The sequence below is a fragment of the Crocodylus porosus genome, unplaced genomic scaffold (assembly GCF_001723895.1).
Source record: "Crocodylus porosus isolate Cpor-Errol unplaced genomic scaffold, CroPor_comp1, whole genome shotgun sequence".
Classification (NCBI taxonomy): Eukaryota; Metazoa; Chordata; order Crocodylia; family Crocodylidae; genus Crocodylus; species Crocodylus porosus.
The window spans coordinates 11,572,472-11,589,399 of NW_017728922.1; the positions used below are offsets into that span (position 1 = coordinate 11,572,472).

The following is a 16,928-nucleotide window of genomic DNA, read 5'->3' on the forward strand; positions in this document are numbered from 1 at the left end:
CTCTCCACCTGGCTCTACATGTCCACAGTCACTTCCAGTCTGGGGGTTGGCTTAGATACCCCTCATAATGTGAGGCCCTAAGCTGCAGATTTCTTAGCTTGTGCCTAAATCCAGCACTGCCCGTACTTCTATGCCAATCTTAGGGTAGGGAACGTGCCCCCCTGCCAGTCACCTGTGGTTCCATGTATCAGAACCTACGCACTTGGTTTAAGTTTCTCTTGGTCCCCCTGGAGCCCGTTACCACCTATGATTTTCCACGACATGACTGTGCTAATCTTGGTATTTGAGGCAACAACTCTGTGACCTATTGTGAATGGCTTTAGCCATGAAAAATTTCATATGAAGAGTCATTCCTTATTTAAAGACTGCTTACTGTAAGATGAACAGACTGTTCTTTGCAATGCCCAGCCTCAGCCAGCTGGCCCACGTGCAGAGGAGTTGGTCATGGGTTTCAGACAAGGGGGTTCTCTTTCAAATTTGATAGGAAGGGAATTAAAATGGGAGGGGAAATGGGCTTTTTGATCAATGGAGTAAAGCACTTCCCATGCTCTGAAGAAGGAATTTCTTTATGGGCAGGGTGATCTACAGAACTTTTCCATCTCTAACTTCTTGAGTTCTCAGATTATGCCAGCATGAGATAAGTCAGGTGAACTATTCATAGTAAAGGACTTAGGCTATACATTTCACAGCTGAAATGCAATGAATTTGCCAAATACTCTGACTGCTTTAGTCACCCAATGGTTGAACAATTTTTTGCATCATATATTTGCTTAAATGGGTTTAATGAATAGAGCTTTTCATCTATTAATTGATTCAGTCTGTTCATGCCCAGCCTTGTGGAAATGTAAACTGTTTACTTTAACATACAGAGCAGTGGGAAAAATACAATGTGAAAAAGATCAAAGTAGCAAATATATCCCTGAGCTATTAAAAGCTGCATCGAACACAGCTGTATCCTGAAACAGAAGCCAGAATCTGGCATACTTTAAGAGTCTGATAAAACAATAATATTGGCATGGCATAGTCATATCTAAATCAGAATGACTGCTGATATGACATTTGCACTTACTCAAATCCAATAGTGTATATTATAGGAGATCACATCATGTTTAGTTAAAGTGGAGATATTAGTCAATGTTGGAGACAGATTATTTGGAAGCTTAATTACAAATATTTTGTTAGCAAAAAAATAGCATACTAAAATACTTAATAATGAATGATTTGGAGAAAACTACATTCTCAGTCAATTAGGTGCCTGGATTCCACTGTTAATGTATGTTGCTCATTAGGTCACACATGCAAGCAGTAGCATGATGCTTTTTCATATAATATGGTTTCCCACAGCCTGTGATAAATTGGAGGCAGTAACAGCTGGTGGAGAGAATATTGCTTGTGTAGATTTTCTTTACCTTGTTACTGTACATTATGATGGGCTAATGCATTACCGCAAAGAGAGCTGTACTTGAAGTGGAAAAAATGGCTTTGATTGCCAGAATGCTGAAGCAAAGGCTTTTGGTACTTTTAATATTCTATAGCCATTTACCAAAGCTCTTCTTTAAAAATAAGGGAGAGAAAGAGAGATGTGAAGCAGTTTGGCTGTATTGGGTACTTTGTGTACTACATTCTACAACAGTTCAGCTACAGTCCTTATTCAGATATTAAGTACGTATTAAGCATGTGCTTAAGTTCCATGAATTCTAGCAATACTATACAAATGCTTAAGAGTTCTGCTCTCCATTTGTTTTACAGCTCTCTGGATAGCATATTTGAACTTGATTACAACAAATGTTAATCAAAAGCTCTGCTGCTTCTGCTTTTTTGTACATTTGTAATTCCTGTTTTCCTTCTTTTTTTTTTCTTGGTTCCTATCCCCCACAGGACTTTTCACACATTCCACCTGAGTTTCAAAACAGTGTCAGACCTCGATCACCTGGTGCATCAAACCCCCCAGGAAATAGTGACTGGGAAAGTGATTACCCAAGCAGAGAGTGTGGAATTAACCACTGCAGGTCAGTAGACAAAATAGGGTGCTATTACCTTACTTAGGGAGCTATATGAACTGTAAACATCCACCAGGTTACAACTGAAGTAAAAGAATGGAAAATGATAAAGACATGAAAATACCATGTTCCAAAAAAATGCAGTTGCTTATAACATTATCATGCCATATTTATTTAGTAAACTTCCAGGAATGTGAGCTGCCTTGTCTCCTGGACAATCACTAGAGCCTTAGAACTAAAAAGGATGATACAATGGAGGACTGACTCTATTTAACTTTAGCTGATTTTCATTCCGAAAATATGGAAACAATTTCTAGTGCATTTTTCATCTCCTCTAAGCAAAGGAATTTTTGATGTACAAACTCCAAAAGGGACAGGTCCTTAGCTGGTGTGAATTTTTGGAGTACTGGTAGTTTGTACCTGATGACAGTCTACTTAAACTGCTAATTAGGTAAAAGAAGCAGCAAAACTGTTCCTCCTGTGCAGGCTGTTGTCAGCCAGGCAGCATAAGCAGATGCTTTGAAAATACAGAGTTTTTTTCCACACTGTATACATTTTTGTTTTCATTTGTCAAATAAATGAACAATAATAGCAAGTGTGCTTCTAGAGCAGGACAGAGCAGCCATCTGTGTCCCTGCCCTGTGCACTGGAAACATGAGACATGTTAACACATGTTAGCAAGTTTCATCTATCTCCAACAAGTGCAGGTCAACCAAAGGGGGCTGCTTACTGTAACCAGAGGATTGCTGGTTTGTAGGAGTATGTGAAGTGGGCCCTATTCAATTCAGCCCAAATTGGGGACATTGATTTGATTCGTTGATTTGGATCACTGTCCCTGATTCAATTCAACCAAATCCAAAACTGAAGACGTGATGCTGATTCAGAGAACACAGACACAGCTTTAAATTTTTTTTTTACATACCTTAAGGTACCCACACAGCTCATGAATGCTGCAATGCTGGGGCAGATGGAGTATCCCACAGGAGCACAGGGGTCCCCCCCCGACGTGTTCAGCAGTGAACCCAGAAAGGGACCGGAAGTACTTCCAGTCCATTTCTGGGTCTGCTGGGGAACATGCTGGGGGGCCCCCCCTTTGGCCCCCCAGCTCGGCAATCAGCCATGGGGGGACCCCAGGTGCCCCCCCCACCCAGACCCAGGAGGCATCAGTCACTGAGCTGGGGGCATGGGGGGGCCCCCTAGCACACTCCCTGGCAGACCCGGAAGTGGACCAGAAGTGCTTCTTGTCCACTTCTGGGTCTGCTTCTGAGTGTGCTGGGGAGACCCCCATTCTTCTGTGGGACACTCCACGTACCCTAGCATTTCTGCATTCATGAGCTGCCAGCTACCTACAGGTATGTTGAAAAAACATTTAAAGCTGTGTCTATGTCCGAATTGCCGGATTTTTCCGAATCTCTCCAAATTGATTCAGAGCGTTCCGATTCGATTTGGAGAGATTAAAGGGTCCTCTGATTTGATTAGGATTCAGAGATTCGGCCACTGAATCAGGCTGAATTTCTGCTGAATTGAATCAGGGACTGAAGCTTTACCCAGCCCTACTGGTTTGTAGCCCCATACCCTTCCAAAAACCAGATTTTACTTTTGCCTAGATAACTTCTGTGTTTTATAGGTATTCAGATTTCCAGGGCCTTACACAGAGATCTTTGACTTTAGTAGGAGCTGTGGTATCACCATATTATTTATGCATATGATAAAGAACTAAAGAACTCAAGTTAACAGTAGTAGTCGTAATAGTAGGTCCCTTACCATTTCTGTTGTAGGGCTAATCACTAGAGGGCTGCATGTATTATACACACATGCAAAGGACATTACAGGTTTTTCTCATCTCTCAGGAGGAGACCCATAAATAATACAAGACCAGAGAGAGCTTTTTCCCATTACACCTTAAGAACTCTGATATTGACAACATGTCAATGAGAAGTTCAAATTGGTGACATTTGAACTCAAAGGGGAAAAGAAACTAAAGCTCTGGAAGGCTCTTTGTTCCCCAAATTGATAGTAGGTGGTGGTGGTAAAGCCACTCTTGCTACTGGTTAATCCACTGCTTTTGGCAATAAAATGCAGTGGTGAGCAGTTTCCAAGCCGTTATGGGTGATTGTGCACGTAATCGGCATTTACTCGCTAAAAATGTTCCTGGTTTAATTTTCCTTTCTTAGTTTATGATGACTAATTCAGTAATGTGGATGTGATTTACCATGTAATGGTTTATTATGCTATAACTAGTAAAACGAGCTCAACAGTGCATGTCAGAACACTTTTACCTTCCTGCCCTTTCAGTACTACTGTACTGCCAGGTGGCATTTTAGGACAAGATTTGATATTTTGGTCGGTTTATTTTCTTGGGTTGTGCCAGGTTGCTTTTTTGTGAGGAATTTTTGGTGGAGCCATGGGCTGTTGGGGGTTTTTTTGGTGGGGGGAGTTCAATAAGCAGTGCTGCCCACCTCCCATGCAAAGCCTCCTGCATTTTTCTGGGCACTTGTTGCTTGCAGCATGGGGCGCTGCTGGTTAGGGCAGAAAATCTTTTCATTCAAAGGTCTGCAAAAGTGACCCTGCCTGCCTCCCTTTCACAAGTCTGGATTGTTATTGTGAATCTGTACAGAAGGCCTCTCAAAGGGGCTACCCCCCTGCCCAAACCTGGTCCTGAAACAGTTTTACCACCACCCCCACCCCCAGCTTTTTCTGCACACTTGTTGCACCCAGGTACTGTGTGTGGGGTACACTTAGGGCTACACAAGGGTACACAGAGGGTCTGAGCTGGAGAAATGCCTGCTCCATCTCAGGTGTATAGCTGATCTTGCCTGGGGATGCATCCTTAGTTAGTTCTGACAATGGCGCGGTCATGAGAACCTGGGTACCAGGCGCTGATAGTAGCTGGCGAATCCCAAGAAGGGCATTTTTCTTTTTTTTGTCCATGGCCTTGGGTTACTCCTGTAGGGCTTGCACCTTATCTGCCAGTGGCTGAATTCGCCCTCCTCCTATGGAAACTCCTAAGTACTGGGTCTCTTTTTGCCCTAGGGCACATTTCCTTGGATTGGCCATTAGCCCCGCAGACTGTAGATCCTGGAGTATAACTTTATGGTGTCTTAGGTATTCCTCCCAGGGCTGTGAATAAACTACCACATTATCTATATAGGCCATTGCATAGCCTTAGTGTGGAGCTAACACCTTATCCATCAGTCTTTGGAACATTATGGCTGCCCCATGTACCCCAAAGGACATGCACATGAATTCATATAAAACCCAAGGGATGGCAAATGCAGTTTTCTCCCGGAAGTGTTTTTCCATAGGTATTTGCCAGTAACCTTTTGACAGATTGAGAGTGGATATGAAGCATGCTCCCCGCACCCTATTTTCTCCAGTAGGTCCTCCAAGGCATAAGGTACACATCAAATCAGGCCATATAATTAACATTGTGGAAATCAATGCAGAGGTGTATGGTCTGATTCTTTTTGGGGACCATGCCAGTAGGATTGAGCCATTCACTCTATGATTCTCTAATGAACCCATCGGCTAGCATCTGCTCTACCTCTGCCCAAGTTTTTGTGGGATCCTTTGCCATCCTTCTTGGACCACCTGCTGTGCTAGTGGTGTCTGTATCTGGTGTTCGATTAAGGTGGTCTTCCCTGGGCAAGTTGTGAACACCTCCAAGAAAGACATCATTAACTGCATTAACTGCCACTGCTGGAGTGCAGTTAACTGTTGTCCCTGCTGTATGGTCTCTGGATCACCTCTCTCAGCCACATCTGGTCTAACTCCTGCTGCTGTGGGCCTGTGGCAATAAAGAGGGCTTCTCTATCAACCCATCTTTTCAGCAGATTTACCTGATAAATTTGACCAGTCTTCCACCTGCCTGGCTGCCATACCTCATAGTCTACCAGGCCAACTCTGTGGGTTATTTCATATGGCGCTTGCCACCAGGCCAGGAATTTAGATGTCTCATCTAGCAACAAAACCAACACCCGGTCACCTTCATCAAACCACCTGTCACGTGCCCTGAGGTCATATCCGGCTGCCTATTGTTTTTGGGCCATTCATAGGTTTTCCTTGGCCATAGACCAGGCCACCTTCGATCTTTCCCTCAACTGTAAGACATGAGCCATTGGACTGCAGGCAGAACCTTATTGTCCTTTCCATCCTTCCTTAACCAAGTCAAACAGCCCCCACAGGCAGTGACTATAGCTCAAAGGGGGGGAAATAGATTCATAGATATTATGGCTCGGAAGATCATAGAGTCCAGCCCCCTTTCCCAGGGCCAGGAAGTCAGCTGGGGTCACAGGATCCGAGCAAGATAAACATCCAATTGACTCGTAAAGGAGTCCAGAGTAGGTGCTTGCACCATCTCCGGCAGCAGTCTATTCCAGGCCTTGGGGGGCTCGGACTGTAAAGAGGTTCTTCCTTATGTCCAGCGTGAAACAGTCTTGGAGAAGTTTGTGACCATTTGACCTTGTTATCCCATGGGGCTCTCTGGTGAACAGGCATTCCCCCAGATCCTGATGTACACTCCTTATATACTTATAGGCAGCCACCAGGTCCACCCTGAGCCTGTGATTTTCCAGGCTGAAGAGTCCCATAGCTTTCAGCCTCTCATCATAAGGCCTGTTTTCCTGCCCTCTGATCATGCGCGTGGATCTCCTCTGGACTCTCTCAAGCTTCTCCACACCCTTTTTGAATTGTGGACCCCAGAACTGGATACAGTACTCCAGCTGCAGCCTCACCAAGGCTGAGTACAGCGGGAGGATGACATCCTGGGATTTGCTAGAGAAGCATCTATGGATGCAAGCCAGAGTTCTCACTTTGCTGGCTGCAACATCATACTGGTGATTCATGTTCATCTTGTGGTGACCCCCAAGTCCCTTTCAGCCATGGTGCTAGCAAGCATAGCACTGCCGAGCCTATAAGCATGCTGTGGGTGTTTCTTCCCAAGGTGAAGTTCCTTGCATTTTTCAGCATTGAAGGCTATCAGGTTTTCATCTGCCCATTTTCCGAGCTTGTCAAGATCAGCCTGGATCACCATCCTGTCCTCGGGTGTGGGCACTTTACCCCAAAGTTTGGTGTCATAAGCGAACTTGGCCAGTCCACTCCTGACACCAGTATCCACATCATTAATGAAGATGTCAAAAAGGACAGGCCCAAGAACAGAGCCTTGGGGGACCCCACTGCTCACTCCACACCATGATGATTGACTTCTATCAACTACCACAGTCTGGGTCCGACCTCGAAGCCAATTCCCCAGCCAGCAGTCTGTGATGCAGCCGAGGCTGCAGTTGGCCAGTTTTTCTATAAGACAATCATGGGATACTAGATTGAAAGCTTTTTTAAAGTCAAGATATAGGACATCAATCACTTCTCCCTTGTCTAGATGATATGTCATCTAGTTGTAGAAGGAGATGAGAGTGGTCAGGAAAGACCTATCCGGAACAAACCCATGCTGGCTATCCCTCAGGAAGTTGCCTTCAGCCAATTTGTCAAGAATGGTTTCTTTGATGATTTTTTCCAACATCTTCCTGGGGATGGAGGTCAGGCTGATGGGCCTGTAGTTCCCCAGATCTACTTTTCTCCCTTTCTTGAAGATAGATACCACATTGGTCTTCTTCCAGTCTTCTGGCACTTCACCTGAGTGCCACAAGTTCTTGAAGATCTATTCCAGTGGAAGAGCTATGATGCTTGCCAGCTCCTTAAGTACCCTGGGGTGTAAATTGTCTGGGCCAGCTGACTTGAAAGTGTCCAGCCTCTGAAGGTGTTCCTTCACATGGTCAACATTGATGAAGGGTAACAGTTCTCCCTCGCTCTGGCCATCCCATCCCATATTGAGCCCTTGGGGCTGGTGAAGAAACAACACAAAATACCCATTAAGCAGGTTGGCTTTTTCCTGGGCATCGGTTGTCAGTTGACCCATATGGTTTCGCAGGGGTCCAGTGTTACCCGTGCTTTTCCTCTGTTTCCCCACATATCTAAAAAATGACTTTTTATTGTCCTTGATATGTGTAGTCAGTTGGAGTTCATTCACAGCCTTGGCTTTCCTGGTTCGCTCCCTACAGGTCTGGACCAGTGCAGAGTACTCCTCCTTCGGGATGAATCCAGGCTTGCATCCTTTATAGGTCTTTCTTTTTAGATCCAGGAGATCCACTAGTTCCCTGAAGAGGAACTTTTGCTGCCTTTCCTCCAAGACGGGATAGACATTACTTGAGCTTCCCGGATCGATCTGTTGAGGAGCAACGAATCTTCCTGAACTCCTCTCCCCTTTGGGTCATGGTCCCTTAGGGCCTTGTCAGCAAGCTTCCTGAGTTTGTCAAAATCAGCTTCCCTGAAGTCAAGGACTTCTGATTTGCTGACTGACTTGCCTGCTTTAAGGTGGATGGTGAAGCTTCTCTTCAATCATTAGGTCATTTCCCTTCAATTATTAAGTCGCTGTTGCCAGTACCAGGTCAAGCAGCGCTTTGTTTCTCATAGCAGCGCTTTGCCTATTGTTCTGTGGTACGTTGTGGAGCTTCATGGTATGCAAACATTAAAGGCCTGAATAGCTTGTCCCATCTTTGGATGTCTTGCCCACCCAGCAAATTTTTATGCATGCTCTTCAAAGTGTGGTTAAACCACTCTACAAAGCCATCAGTCTGTGAATGGTAAACTGACATTCTCAGGTGTCAAATCCAGAGGGTGTCACATTTCTCTTTAAAAACCCAGGCCATAAAATTGCTTCCTTGATCTGTTAAAATCTCCTTGGGGAGGCCTGCCCCAGTGATGATGTGCAACAGCTCTTCTGCTGCTTTTTCTGCACTTGCTGACTGCAGGGGTACTGCCTTTCGGTACCGGGCAGCATAGTCAACCAGTACCATAATAAATTGGTACTCAGAGGCGCTCCATGACAATGGGTCAACAATATCTACCACTGCCCTCTCAAATAGTTCCTCCATGAGTGGAATAGCCACCATGGGTGCACGCAGTGGCCATTGTGGGTGGGAAAGTTAGCACTCTGGGTAAGACTGACAAAACTGGCCTAACCCCCAGCCAAAAGAAGTGATCCTCCAGCCGCTCACAGGTCTTATATTCCCCTAACTGTCCTCCCATGGGAAGTTCATGCACTACTCGCATTGGGGCCCGTTGGTACCTTTTTGACCCTAATAGCTGTGCAGTTTCTGCCCCCAACCCTTGCCCCTTATCATTATGGTAGAACAAAGCATGTCTCACCTCAAACAACCTCATCCTTAGTCTTTGAGCTAGGTCAGGTCAAACAACCTCATCCTTAGTCTTAGCCAGGCCTCCCTCATACATGTTGCTGAATCCATCCTCATGAGTATGCTCAACTGTGAACTGGCCTGATTCCAGCTCTGGTCCAATGTCATCCTCCTCCATTCTAGGGTATCTTTCTCTACTTCGGGTTTCTTTAGCAGGGGATTCCCCCAGTAGCCTTTCCCTACTGGGCTTAGAAGTAGGCTTGGGTCTTTCAGCTAACGTGCCCAATAGCTCCTGGAGAGAGGGCCAGTCTTGCCCAAGAAGCACCAGATAAGATAGCTGTATAGCCAGGAATGCCAGTACTTGGTGGTTACAGCCTCCGATAGTAAGTTGGATCCAGGCCTATTCAAACACTAATGGTTGCCCATACAGGCACCATAGCTCAGAGCAGTCTGCAATGCGAGATGTTACATTTTTCACTAGCTCCCACTTCACTATTGTCTGGGCAGATCCCGTGTCAACCAACACAGTCACCTGCTGCCCCTCAACCCAGGCCTCCACCGTAATGCCAATATTGCCTGCTGTAAGCTTCCCCAGCCTTCTAGGGGCAGCGTCCCCAAGTCCACTCCATGCTGGGAAAGGTTCATGCCTCCTCACTGCCTCCTTCTCTCTACTCCATGTCTGAAGGAGGCCTTATGGACAACTTAGGACATAATGCCCTGACACCAAAAACATGTAACATTAATCCCTTGGCTGGACCCCTCTTCTTTGGTTTCTGTCTGCTTTCAGGGAACTGGGGTCCCTCTTGTAGGTACAGGGTCTGTCTCCCCCCTTGATGGGGCATGCTTCCTCCTGGCTGCCCAGAAGTCTTCTGTCAACTGTTCTTCCTCCTGCACTGTCTCTGGCTGGTGCTGCTGGACCCAGGCCCTTATTCCCCCTTCCAGATCCCAGATGAACTGCTCCAGTACCACCCTCTCAACCACTTCCACAGCAGCCCTTTCTTCTGGCTTTAGCCATCGCCGAGCCTCATCCCAGAGAGTCTGTGATAGCTGACGAGGGATCATAGCTTCTGCCTTTTGCTTTTGGAATCTCTGCTGGTGTACCTCCTCTGTCACTTCTAGCCAATGTAGGATAGCCCTTTTAACCTTATCATAGTTCTGGGCCTCAAGGACAACTTGCCATAGGCTGCCTGTGCAAGAGCCCCAGTTCTGGTGCCCAGACATCTTTTAGCCACTAAGCCTGGCTGGCCATCCACTTGAATGCCTCTAAAAAAATCTCAGGGTTATTATCCTTGGTTTCATAGTTTCATAGTAGTTAGGGGTCAGAAGGGACCTGAACAGATCATCTAGTCCAACCCCCCTGCCACTGGTTGGAGCACACACTGGGATCACACAAACCCAGACAGGTGTTCATCCAACCTCTTTTTGAATTTACCCAAGGTAGGAGCAAGGACCACTTCCTTAGGAAGCTGGTTCCAGATCCTAGCCACCCTGACAGTGAAATAGTGCCTCCTAATCTCTAACCTGAACCTATTCTCCAGCAGCTTCTAGCAATTGTTTCTCGTCACCCCAGGTACTGCTGGGGGGAATAGGACCCTTCCTATTTGCTGCTGATCTCCCCTAACGAGTTTGTAGGCAGCCACCAAATCCCCCCTCAGCCTCTGCTTGCTGAGGCTGAACAGGTTCAGGTCCCTCTGCCTCTCCTCAAAGGGCCTGCCCTGTTGCCCTCCAAGCAAGCAGGTGGCCCTCCTCTGAACCCTGTCAAGGCAGGCCACATCCTTCTTAAAGTGTGCTGCCCAGAACTGGATGCAGTACTCCAATTGAGGCCAGACCAATGTCACATAGAGGGGGAGGATCACCTCTCTGGACTGGCCTCCTTCAGACATGGAGTAGAGAGAAGGAGGCAGTGAGAAGGATGCCATGCCTCTGTGGCACTGGGATGCACAACAAGGTGCGGTTGGCTTTGCTGGCTGTGGCCTAGCATTGGCAGCTCATGTTCATCTTGGAGTCAGTAATGACTCCAAGATCCCTTTCTGCCTCTGTGCTCAGAAGAGGGGAGCTCCCAAGCTTGAATGTATGTTGTGGATTCCTTCTCCCCAGGTGCAGCACCCTGCATTTATCTACACTGAAGCCCATCCTATTACCATCCGCCCACTTCTGTAGTCTGTCTAAGTCTAATTGCAGCCTCTCTCTCCCATTGAGCATGCCTACTTCTCCCCACAACTTGGTATCATCAGCAAATTTGGACAACGTGTTTTCAACCCTCTTGTCCAAGACGCTGATGAAGATGTTGAACAGTGTAGGGCCCAGGATCGAGCCCTGGGGGACCCTACTGTTCACATCCCACGAGGCTGAGTACAACCCATCCACCACCACTCTCTGGGTGCACCCCATCAGCCAATTTTTGACCCATCTAACTGTGTAGACATCAATGCTACAGTTGCTCAGTTTATTAATGAGAATGGGGTGAGAGACAGTGTCAAAGGCCTTCTTAAAGTCCAGAAAAACTATGTCCACGTGACACCATCATCCAGGGATTAGTTACCTGGTCATAAAAGGCCATCAGGTTGGTCTGGCATGACCTGGCTTTGATGAACCCATGTTGATTTCCCCTGGGCATGATCTCCCCTGCTGGCCCCTCACAGATGTGCTCCTTGATAATTTTTTCAAGAATTTTCACCAAGACCGATGTGAGGCTTATGGGACTATAGTTTCCTGGGTCCTCCTTTCTCCCTTTCTTATAGATCGGGACCACTTTAACTAGTTTCCAATCTCCAGGCACCTGGCCCATGGACCACTATCGCTCATACAGCTGGGCAAAGGGCACAGCAATAACCCCCGCCAGCTCCCTCGGCACCTATGGGTGAAGGGCATCAGGGCCCACAGATTTAAAAACATCCAGTCCTTCCAGAAGATCCCTAACTACTTCTGCGCAGACCCAAGGCCTGGCAGTGCTATGCTCATGATTGCCCCTACCTGTGGTGGGAGAGCTGTCCTGTTCCCTGTCCAAGAAAACAGAGGCAAAGAAATTGTTAAAGAGTTCGGCTTTCTAATCTGGCGTAGCCACAAGATTACCATTTGAGTCTAACAGGGGTCCTACATTACCTGGTGCCTGCTTCTTACTCCCAATGTATTTGAAGAAGGACTTTTTGTTGTCCTTAATCTTGGTCACTAGCTTGAGCTCCACCCCCACCTTGACCTTCCTAATGGCCCTCCTACATTCACGGGCCAAGGAGGAATATTCCTCCTTGGTGATAGCCCCTCTCTTCCAGCAGGTGTACGCCTCCTTTTTGGCCCTTAGGCACTCTCGAATGCCTTTGCTGAGCCATGGGCACTCTTACCCCCCTTCTTTCTCTCTGGAACTGTCACACTCTGAGCCTGGAGGATCATCCCCCTTAAGGTATGGCCGTCCCTCATGGATTAAGCATGACATCCCTCATGGTTAGGTATGACCAACTGTCATAGTTAGACATGACATTTTCCCAGATCCAGCTGCCCCCAAGAGATTCCCTATGGCAGCTTCTAGGGCCGGGGCTATCACTTGCCCGTTTTCTTCCACTACCACCTATAGCTGTTCAGTGCTCTGTATCTGCATTTGTAGCATCCCCATCATCTGGGCTCCGTGTTGGTGTACCTGCTTCTGGGCTGTTGCCTGCTGCTGGGCCAGCAGCTGCAGTATCTGTTCCATTTTTCTCCCCATCAGCCTTCCTAGCAAGCCTGCCTGTCCCTGCCCTTAAACCACAGCAGCAAAAGAAAAGGGAAGATTCCTGGTCAGAGAAATAATTTGTAGGCTGCTATGGGCAGAGTCTGGGCAGATCAGAGCAGGGTATGTTTGGTCAAGCTAGTTGAGCTGACCAGTTTTACTTTTGCTGCTGGCTTTGACCAATGACCCACTGTTCAGGGCCTGTGCCTCTGCTGCAGCCAGGCTAGTAGATAATACCCGGAGGCCACCCCAGGCTTTTTAGTGATGCAAAACAAACAAAAGAAGTTAAACAAATGAGCTAGCACTTAGCTATCTTCCAGTGGTTCTTCCAGGCTTCACCTTCTGATTACTTCTTATCTTTCAGAGGCTTTACATAGTCTGTGGGATTCTGCAACAAAGCAAATGATGGAGCAAACAAACAAATAAACAGAGAAGAGCCATGCTCTGGGCTCTCCCTGTGGCTGCTTAACCCCTGGTAACTTCATTTGAGGCAGCCTGCTCCCTGGCCTGGTGCAGCCTCTTGAGACTGCTTTCAAAGTCTTTTATTCTTCCCGCTCTGAGCTCACACGGCTAACCCTCTCTCACTCCCCATACCTGTGTCAGCTCCCTGGCTGAGGGACTTCCTATATCCCAGGACCTGATTCCCCAGCCTCCGGAGAGTTCTCCCAGGGCTGGGGTGGGTCTGTAGAGGTGATTCTGGGGTGTGGGGCTGTTCAGACTGCCCTGGACCTCTAGTAACAGGACAGGGCCCTGTTACAGCCATGCCCTAGCAAGCAGTCCACAGAGACAAATCCCCATTCCTGAATTACCTTCCGGTATGCCAAAGGGCTATTCCATGATTAATTACCCAGAGCTACCCGACCCATATCACATGCACCCAATGCTACGCATTAGGGTTCTCTCCCAGAATTGGCAAAAGCCTGCTTAGCTGTGACTTGCACTTGGCAAGCCATGCACTTTATTTCCTCTGTTTATCAGTCAGCCACCTCCCCTCCCCACACATACATACACACATATTTCTGAGGTCCCAGGAACATTTTGCTTGCAAAATTCCCTGTCAGTCTCCCTGTCAGCAGTGAGTGGCCTGCTCTCACCATCCGCTATTTTGGGGCATCCCAAGCCACATGCTAGGGTTTGCTCCCTGAATTTCAAACTGCCCTTCTCTACTGAAGGTCAAGGAACATCTGCACCACATAGTCGCTGTCCTATCCCCCCTCCCCACAGTGGTGGTGTGGTGCAGGGACCCCTGCCTGGCAGTGACCGGCCTTCCAGTCCACTATTTCAAGGTGGCCAACACCAAGGCTACATGCTATGGTTCATGAGGCTGCAGTTGTTCCTTTAAGTCCCAAATCCTTATTCCTGGTTCCCGGTTCCTTCTTCAAAGCTCACCTATACCCAGTAAAAGCTTCTTATTAATGAATTACACATTCTAAAGAGAGAGAATTTAATTAGCTATGCATATTTACCAAATATGTAAATTAATATCCTGCATCCACCATGCCCATGTACCATCAGGGGACTCTTGTGGACACCTCTGACCACAATCTTGCACAGCCCAAAGTGTGGCCTGATTGACAGCCCCATGTACACTGTAATAAGTATATGGGCTCGAATAAGGAATTTCTTTTGGGCTGGGATTAGAGATGGAAATCCTCCTTAGGCCCCCCCACACCATGACTCTGTGCCACTGGGGGATTCTCTCAGATATCTCTGACTAGAGTCTTGCCTGGCCCAAAGTGCTGTTTGTTCATGCCAGGCTGCCAACTCACAGCTCCCCATGCACACTAGACTAAGTATATGGGCTTAAATAAAGAACTGTTTTTTGGGCTGGGATGGCAGCTTGAAATCTTTCCTGGGCTAGCTCAGATGACCAGGGTTGTCCAGGAGAGTCACCAGTGCCAGAGGCATGGTGTGGGGTGGCCCTAGCTCTGTGATGTAATGGCCAAATATAACAGTGCATGGGAAGGACTGAGATACACTCCAGAGCTGGGAGCAATGGCCAGGTGTAACATTTCATCACAGCCCTCACCATGTCCTGGGTCGGCACAGTTGTGTCTGGAGAGATGAGAATTGTGGTTAGTTGCAGGGGCAGCTGTCCTAGCAATTAGGGAACTTCCTGGGTGACCAGTGGGGTCACCCTAAAACCAGCACCCCAGCAAGGTTGATAGACGAGATGGGAAGCCCCTGGTCCAAGAGAGTCTTCCAGTGCCACAGAGGCATGGCATGGGGTAGCCCTAGTTCTGGGGTGTAATTAACCACATAGCCACAGTGCATGGGAATGACAGATATGTGCCCAGCTCTGGGGTGTAACAGCTGCATATAACAGTGTATGGGGAGGGCTGAGAGACACCCCAGAGCTGGATGCAACAGGCACATATAACAGTTTAGCACAACCCTCACCATTCACTTCCAGGGCCCTTCACTCCTGATCTACAGCTCCCTACCCTCCTAGGAGTGGGGTGTGGTGGGTCCCAGAGGGATCAAAGCCGCAAGCTGCAGGTGGCAGCTCAGGTTCGTTCCAACCCCCTCTGACATGAAGCCAGGCAGCTTGGTGTGCAGATGGCACATAGAGGATACCATAGGTACTAGAGCCAGCTGTAGTTAATGGTTCAGGTATTGATAGCTCAGTAGCCTAGATTTTGCCTGCCGCATGTGAAACATGGGTTTGATTCCTGGCCAGGGCACCAGAGGCTTGACTTGCCTGAAGAAGGAAATCCCCACTAGAAAGGGTGCTCCCCTCACCTCTTTTACCCCACCCCACTGGGTTACCTGTGCCTCAAATTTTGTGGGCTATGCACCTCATATTTTGGGAAACCCTGAATTTCATATTTTGTGAACCCTAGCCTCAAGTCTGTTGTTGATTTGTCTCAATTACATGTTTATGTTTACCTAAAATCCCTTTGACTCCCCTCTGCTCCCCCCACCAAGTGCCAAAGTGGAGGTACTATTATCTCCCAGGGTCTCCTTGCCCCCCACATATGTGTTATATTCCACTCTGTTCTTTCCCTATTAAACCCATATATGTTTCATAGTTTCATAATTTGTTTGATACAGTTACGTTCCAACTGGTCTCGGCTGTAGGAAATAGGAGGAGAGCTGCTCCCTCATAAGTGGCTACCCCCTCCCATAGCTCACTAACATATGCTAAATCCCTTTAATTGGAGGGGGGGTACCTCATCTGAGTACCACCTGGGCTACATTTACCACCGGGGTTACCCCTATCCTCCCAGCCCCCTCAGTCCTGACCTGCCCCCCCCAGCCCTGCCACCCCCTCGTTTTCAAAAACCCAGTCCAACAAAAAGTAATTTTAATTAACCTGAGATTTGGACTGCCTGACCCATAACAATTTGATTTTTGCCACAAAGTGCATGCGAACACAAGGAACACTTTTTTGGAATCCAAAAAAGTTCTATTTTTCATAAATCTGAACCTTGAAATATAAATCACCAGTAAAAATTTGCAACATTAGCACCTGGAGTCTTGTTGATGTATTACAGTAGAGATTCAATGAATTTCCATGGATTATCAAGTGAATCCAAGCGGCACCTGGTGCTGTAACAGTTGCACAGCAGGGAAAATCTTGTTTTCAGGCATAAGTCAGATCCACGTTGAAAATTTAGAACTATAAAAAAACCCTCATGGAAGAAACTCAGGAGCTAAAAATAAAACATGTTGGAGGTGTTTTAAATTACCACGACAAAAAAATCTTAAATGATAAAATCAGCTGACAATGTGGATACACAAACGCTATTTAACTAGCTTAATGGCAATTTTTGTCATGTGGACGTGGGAAAAGTATAACGTGATAACAGGAGAGCTGTAACATGGACAAGCACCCTACGTGTACCCTGCAAGATGTACATGCAGTCCACTCTGACAGCAAGTATGGAGGGGGAAGGATGGCAGTTTTCTGAGTGCTGTTTTGATTTGACTGATGTACAATGCTATACTGGATCAGAGTGCTTTCACAACACTTAGAGCCCTTTCAAAATACAGAACTCATCTGTGCCAGCAATGCACTAATAATCACAGGATTGG

The 16,928-nt window shown here is 47.1% G+C and overlaps 1 protein-coding gene across 5 annotated transcripts in view; it reads left to right on the forward strand.

Annotated features, from left to right (window-relative positions):
• TOX2 (TOX high mobility group box family member 2) overlaps positions 1-16,928 on the forward strand; it is a 397,146-nt gene that overhangs the window by 356,744 nt on the left and 23,474 nt on the right. For all 5 annotated transcript variants that reach the window (XM_019539708.1, XM_019539704.1, XM_019539707.1 and 2 more), the window contains one exon: positions 1,879-2,009. In XM_019539708.1, coding sequence (XP_019395253.1) covers positions 1,879-2,009 — 131 coding nt within the window. The remainder of the gene's footprint in view (positions 1-1,878; positions 2,010-16,928) is intronic.